At 63.8% G+C, this 6,045-nt stretch overlaps 1 protein-coding gene across 1 annotated transcript in view; it reads left to right on the top strand.

The window, feature by feature from the left end:
* The first annotated feature begins 1,181 nt into the window (after positions 1-1,181).
* LOC105555974 overlaps positions 1,182-6,045 on the top strand; it is a 6,174-nt gene continuing 1,310 nt past the window's right edge. Inside the window, exons 1-2 of the mRNA XM_012003026.1 lie at positions 1,182-3,388; positions 3,637-6,045. Coding sequence (XP_011858416.1) covers positions 1,182-3,388; positions 3,637-6,045 — 4,616 coding nt within the window. The remainder of the gene's footprint in view (positions 3,389-3,636) is intronic.

Below are 6,045 nucleotides of genomic sequence, written 5' to 3'. Positions count from 1 at the left end.
CCGAAGGGTGGGCCGGAAGTCGTGGCCTCCCCGCGGTTGACTCGGACGTGGTCCGTGTCTTCCGGGGGGAGGGGCCGGACCTCCACGGTAAACTGGCCTCCAGGATCCGCGGAGTGGGATGGCAGTTGGAAGCTGGGCGGCAATCTGTCGCCCAGCGCCCTCCTGTTTCCGTGAACTCGTCAACCCCTGTGTCTGGGGCCGACGTCCCGCTGCTGGGGCGTGCGGCCTGGCATAGGGGGGGGCGAGGGAGTGGGAGCAGGAGGGAAGAGGGGAGAGTCCCCTCGCGGCTGGGTCGGATGCAATCCGGCCCTTCCGGGAGGGGGCGGGGCCCCGGGTACACGTCGGGTCCTAGACCCGCGTCGCCCGATTGGCCCGGCAAGGACGGGGGATCGGGGCCGCTCGGACGTTTCCGAGGCAGGGTCCGGTCTCCCGGAAGACCCTGGGGGCCGCTGGGACGTATTCCCAGGCAGGGCCTCGGGGTCTGAGGGGTTGGTCGGCAAGCCTGCCGGCCAACACCCGGTCCTCCGCGACGAAGCGGCTGGTTCCTGCGTCTGGGGCCGACGTCCCGCTGCTGGGACGTGCGGTCTGGCGTACGGGGCCGGTCGTGGAGGGCGGAGGGCCGGTCGTGTGCTTGGTGTGTGAGTGAGCCGCGGTCGGCTGCCGGTGGATATTTCCCTGAGACTAACCAAGGGGGGAGTAGTAAACCCCCCGACCGGGGACGAGCGGTGACGTCTGTACCTGACCTCTGCCATGGACTACGCGGGACCGTAAGACCAGTTTACTGGCAAAGTCCGCAGGAAGTGGCATGTTTAATGTGGGAAAACCGCTCCCGTCTCGTCCGTCTGGAGCCAATCAGGGCGTTGAAGCCGGCAGTCCGGGCGCGAGTGTGGAGAGGCGCATAGCCAGCGTCCTCTCATACCCTGTGAGGGGGATAATCCCTGACGACTTCTAGCCCTGGGGAGGGGTATGCGGCCGATCGGATCGGTGCGCGCCGCTCTCCGGGGGTGAAGTAAAAACTGTAGCATAATGGTGGACCTGGCCGTCTCCAGGAACCTTTTTCTATAGCGTCACTGACCGGGATAGGGGGTGGCTCCCCCGAAAAAGGCATCTCCTCTGCCCGGTCCTTAATTAGGGATTATTATCACCGGGGACAGTACCCCCACCGCGGTGGGGGTCCCATGATGGGCGAACCGGTTAATAAATCAACTGTAGTTATGGCAAGTTTCAAACACACACAACGAGAGGAGCACACAGACAAAACGACGGGCGGCATCCAAGGGACAGGAGGCAGGAAGGAAAAGTCCCAAAGGGTGCCCCGCCAAGACGGAGCCGGCACATCGGCTGTAGTAGCACGCGGCACGAAGCCCGGGCCAGCGTGCTCGAAGGCGAGGAAGGACCCCCTGCCTCTGTCGGACGGATCCGACACAGAGGCGATAGTAAACGTGGATAACGATGACTCATCCACGGAGGACGATTCTTCCTCAGTATCGTCAGTGGACGCGTACACTGGGAAAAGGAAGAAGCCAGGGAGGCCGCCCACGACCTACGCGGGCATCGGCAAGAGGAAGAGGGAGGAATGCCGGCGTCAGATAAAGAAGCTGAAGGCCGAGCAGAAGGCATTGGCGGAGGTCTTGAACCCCAAGATCCTCCCTCGGGACATGACCCAGGAAAGGGATACGGTGGCGCAGCTGGAGGGTCTCAGCGGCGCGCAGATTGCGGCGGAGATGTTACGAAACGTCAACGTCGTCGTTAAAGTGGCCGAAACATCCAAGAATTTAAAGGGCACGTATGTAAAGGAGCTGAAGATCTGCTCCAAGAATCTCCGGGCGGCGGCCACCGTGGTTGCCAAGAAGACGGCGGGCTCCAACGGTGGTCAGTCGAACAGCGAGAACGAGAGGCTGAGGGAGAGGGTGAGAAGCTTCGAGGAGCAGTTGGAGAGGATGGCGACTCTTCTCCAGGAGGAGAGAGAAACAAGGGCAAGGGTGGAGAACGTGAGGGCACTCGAAAGGACAGCGATGGAGCTGCCAGTAGAGGACCTCCCACAAGCCCGAACTCAGAGCCCGGCAAGGTCAGAGGAGACCGGGAGACTGACGCGGACTAAGGCCCTAGCCAGGCGAAAGGCCGCAAACTTGGAGAAACCGGAGCCGACCCAAGCGGAGGAAGCCCCGGTGTACCGCCCAAGCATAAAAGGGGCGAAGAAGAAGATAGAGGAGGCACCACCCGAAGAGGCCATGGAGGGGGTACGGAGGGTGCTGGAGGGGGTCTCCTTGACAGACGTAGTCAAGGGGAACCCACAGGAGGTGAGGCATAAGCTGGAGAGCACCATTGCCAGATGCCAAGGAGCCCTAGCCCGAATCCCACGAGGACAAGAGGCGGGACACAGCACGAAGGGTACACCGGTCATCACCAAAATGGAGGTGGTGAAAGACAGAGTAAGGACCAAGGCGAAAGAGACGGCAGCACAGATCGTCCGGAACACGAAGGCGGAAAGGGCCCCCGCACCATCGACCACCGAGTGGGTGGAGGTGGTGAAGAGGGGAGGAAAAAGAAAGCCAGGGACGAGGCCCGCAAAACCGGAGGAGGCGCCGACCGCCCGCAAAGCCAAGGCAGGCACATACGCTGAAGCTGCGAAGGCCAAAACACCGGGCAGTAAGCCGGCTAAGGGTGGCAAACCAGTCCAGCCAACCCCAATAGGAGGAGGAGGCAAGCCGGAGCCGCGACCCCAGCAGACGGGCAGGGGGGCGAAGGGGGCAAGTACGGCCCAAGGGCCTAAGACACAGGATACAGCGGCCAAAAAGAGGAGGAAACCGCCGAGATCGGAGGCGGTCACCGTCTCGTTCCCTGCAGGCGAAGCTGCGCAGGGAATGAGAGAGGTCAGGGCCAAAGTGGACCTTGAGGCCCTCGGCATTGGCCCGCTGAGACAGAGGAGGGCCCTAACAGGGGCACTAATATTTGAAGTGACGGGGGCAGAGAGTGCCAAGAAGGCCGACGCCCTCGCGAAAGAGATCAGCGGGGCGCTGGAAGGCAAGGAGGGAGTGCGTGTCTCCCGACCGACCAAATTGGCGGAGATACGCATCAAAGATGTTGACGAATCCCTCACGCCAGAGGAGATCTCGTCGGCCGTAGCCCGGGTAGGAGAATGCGACCCGGGGAACGTCAAGCTAGGCCAGCCAAAGATGGCTCCCAACGGCCTGGCGACCGTCTGGGCTCAGTGCCCAATTGCGGCGGCGACCAGGGTGGCAGCGCAGAGGCGCATCAGGGTCGGGTGGGTGACTCTAAGAGTGGAGTTGCTCGACGCCCGTCCCCTGGTGTGCTTCCGCTGCCTGGAAAGGGGACATGTGCGGGGGCAGTGCCGCAACCCGGTGGACCGAAGCACTTTGTGCTACCGGTGCGGCAAAGAGGGACACAGGGCGCAGACGTGCACCCGGGAGCTCTGCTGCCCGGTCTGCAGCGCGAGGGGACTCCCCGCGAAGCATAAGGCGGGAGGAGCGGCATGCCCCCCGGCGTCAAAGAAGGAGATGAAGACAGCCAGACGCATGGGGGAGAAGAAGGCAGCCGAGGGGAGAAACCAAGAGGCCAGGGGGGGGGTTGCTGTCGCAGAGGCGATGGAGACTGAGCCCTTAACGGTGGTACAAGAAGCCGCACCAACAACAGCGGCAACCAGAGGTGGAGAGGGCCAGGAGGAGGCCACCACGGCCTCGCCTTCACCCTGCTAAGGGTACTGCAGGCAAACCTCAACCACGCCTGCCAGGCCCAGGATCACTTCCTACACAGCATGGCAGAGCGTGGTTGTGGGTTAGGTATCGTGGCCGAGCCGTACCGCGTCCCCAGGAACCCCTGCTGGGCGGGGAGCGCGGATGGATCGGCTGCGATCGTTTGGAAGAGGACTGGAGAGCGCGCCCCCCCGATGTCAAGGATAAGGGCAGGGGAAGGATGGGTCGCGGTTAAGTGGGGGCCCCTGGTCATACTGGGGGTCTACATCCGACCCAGCCTCTCTAGGGCGGACCTGGAGGTACGCCTCCAGGACCTAGAGGATGTGGTCCAGGAGCACCTCCCCGGACCAGTCCTGGTCGCCGGGGACTTCAATGCCAAGTCGGCACTTTGGGGTTCCCGGCGGCCAGACGCCAAGGGGGCAGACGTGGTGGCCTGGGCGGCGCGCCTAGGCCTCCACCTGGAAAACGTGGGTGCGGTTAGCACCTGCGTAAGGCCGCAGGGGGAGTCAATCGTCGATCTGACGTGGACTTCCCCTGCGGCGGCGAGGATGATCAGCTCATGGAAGGTGGTGGAGGAATCGGAGATCCTCTCTGACCACCTCCCCATCTCCATTGAGCTGAGGACAGGTAGACCGGCGGGAGAGGGCCCGGCAGACGTCGAGGAGCAAGCACTCTGGATCAGGGCAACGATGACCAAGGCCTGCGACGCGGCCATGCCAAGGGCCTCCTTTGCACCACGGAAGGAGGCGTATTGGTGGTCGGAGGAGGTGGCCTTGCTTAGGCAGGCGGCGATTAGAGCGAGGAGGCACCTGCAGCGCGCGCGGAGAAGGAGAAGCTCCTCCCAAGAGGAGGTCGCGACGCTACTGGAGGAGTACCGGGCAGAGAGGAAGGCCCTGAGGGTGGCAACCAGGCGAGCAAAGGAGGTGGCTTGGGAGGAGCTGGTTGCCACGCTTAACGAGGATCCGTGGGGGCGCCCCTACAAGCTTGTGATGGACAAGCTTAGCACGGGGGCGCCTCCCACGGTTGAGGCGATCGACCCCCAGTTCCTGGGGGAGGTCGTCCGGACCCTCTTCCCGGCGAACAGGGACTCGGCAGCCATCATGCCGAGGACCCTGGAAGAGGAACACCTAGAGGAGGAGGGGGACCGCCGAGTGACAGAGATGGAGCTTGGCCGCGCGGCGAGGAGGTTGAAGGCCGGCAAGGCGCCCGGGCCAGACGGCATACCGGCCGTGGCCTGGAAGGTCGCCATGGGAGTGGGCGAGTTTGTGGAGAGGCTCCGCAGACTCATGGACGACTGCCTGGGCTGCGGCCGGTTCCCACAGGCCTGGAAGGAGGCACGCCTGGTCCTCATCCCGAAGCCGGGTAAGCCGGAGGACCAGCCGGCGAGTTACCGCCCAATATGCCTCTTGGACGAGGCGGGGAAGATGTTCGAGCGAGTCATCACATCCCGCCTCGTCCGGAGCATTGAGGGCGGCGAAGGAGGAGGACTGCACGCCCGGCAATACGGGTTCCGCGAAGGCCGCTCGACGGTAGACGCAATCGCCTTCGTCAAGGCCTACGTGCAGGGGGTGGCTGAGAGGGGGGGAGTGGTGCTCGCGGTCGCGCTCGACGTCGCGAACGCATTTAACTCCCTCCCCCACGCCACCATAGGACGGGCAATGGCGAGGATGGGAGTCCCGCGATATCTAAGGGCCCTCATCGAGGGATACCTGGCTAACAGGAAGATATCCTGCCGGGACAGGGAGAACAAGGCCAGGGTATGGGAGGCGGAATGCGGTGTCCCGCAGGGCTCGGTGCTTGGACCAGTCCTGTGGGACATCGCATACAATGTGGTGCTGGAGGCGGCTCTCCCCTCGGGAGCGGTGTCGGTGTGTTATGCCGATGACACACTGGTGCTCGCCGAGGGGGAGAGCTGGGAGGAGGCTGTCGACACCGCAAACTTGGCGGTGGCCTGCACGATCCGGGAGATCGAAGGCCTGGGCCTGACGGTGTCGGCGAAGAAAACGGAGGCGGTGTTTCTCCATAGCGGGAAACACGGGCCACCCCCGGACGCGGGGATAACGGTGGGCGACACACGGGTCCGGGTGGGGCCCCATATCAAGTACCTGGGGCTCCTCCTGGACGAGAAATTAAAATTCCGCGACCACGTGGAGAAGCTGGCCCCCAGGACGGAAGCAGCTGCGAACGCGCTGTCGAGGCTGATGCCGAACTTGGGGGGCCCAAGCGGGAGGGTACGGAGGCTATATGCCAACGTCGTAAGTTCCATAGCCCTCTATGCGGCGCCCATCTGGGCGCAGGAGGTGTGCGCCGATAGGAAGGCGCTGGCAATATT

The sequence above is a fragment of the Vollenhovia emeryi genome, unplaced genomic scaffold (genome assembly GCF_000949405.1).
Source record: "Vollenhovia emeryi isolate VEMERY1.0 unplaced genomic scaffold, V.emery_V1.0 DF940486.1, whole genome shotgun sequence".
In the NCBI taxonomy this organism is placed as follows: Eukaryota; Metazoa; Arthropoda; class Insecta; order Hymenoptera; family Formicidae; genus Vollenhovia; species Vollenhovia emeryi.
The sequence above is the reverse complement of the archived record's forward strand: the minus strand, read 5'-3'. Positions and strand labels throughout refer to the sequence as shown.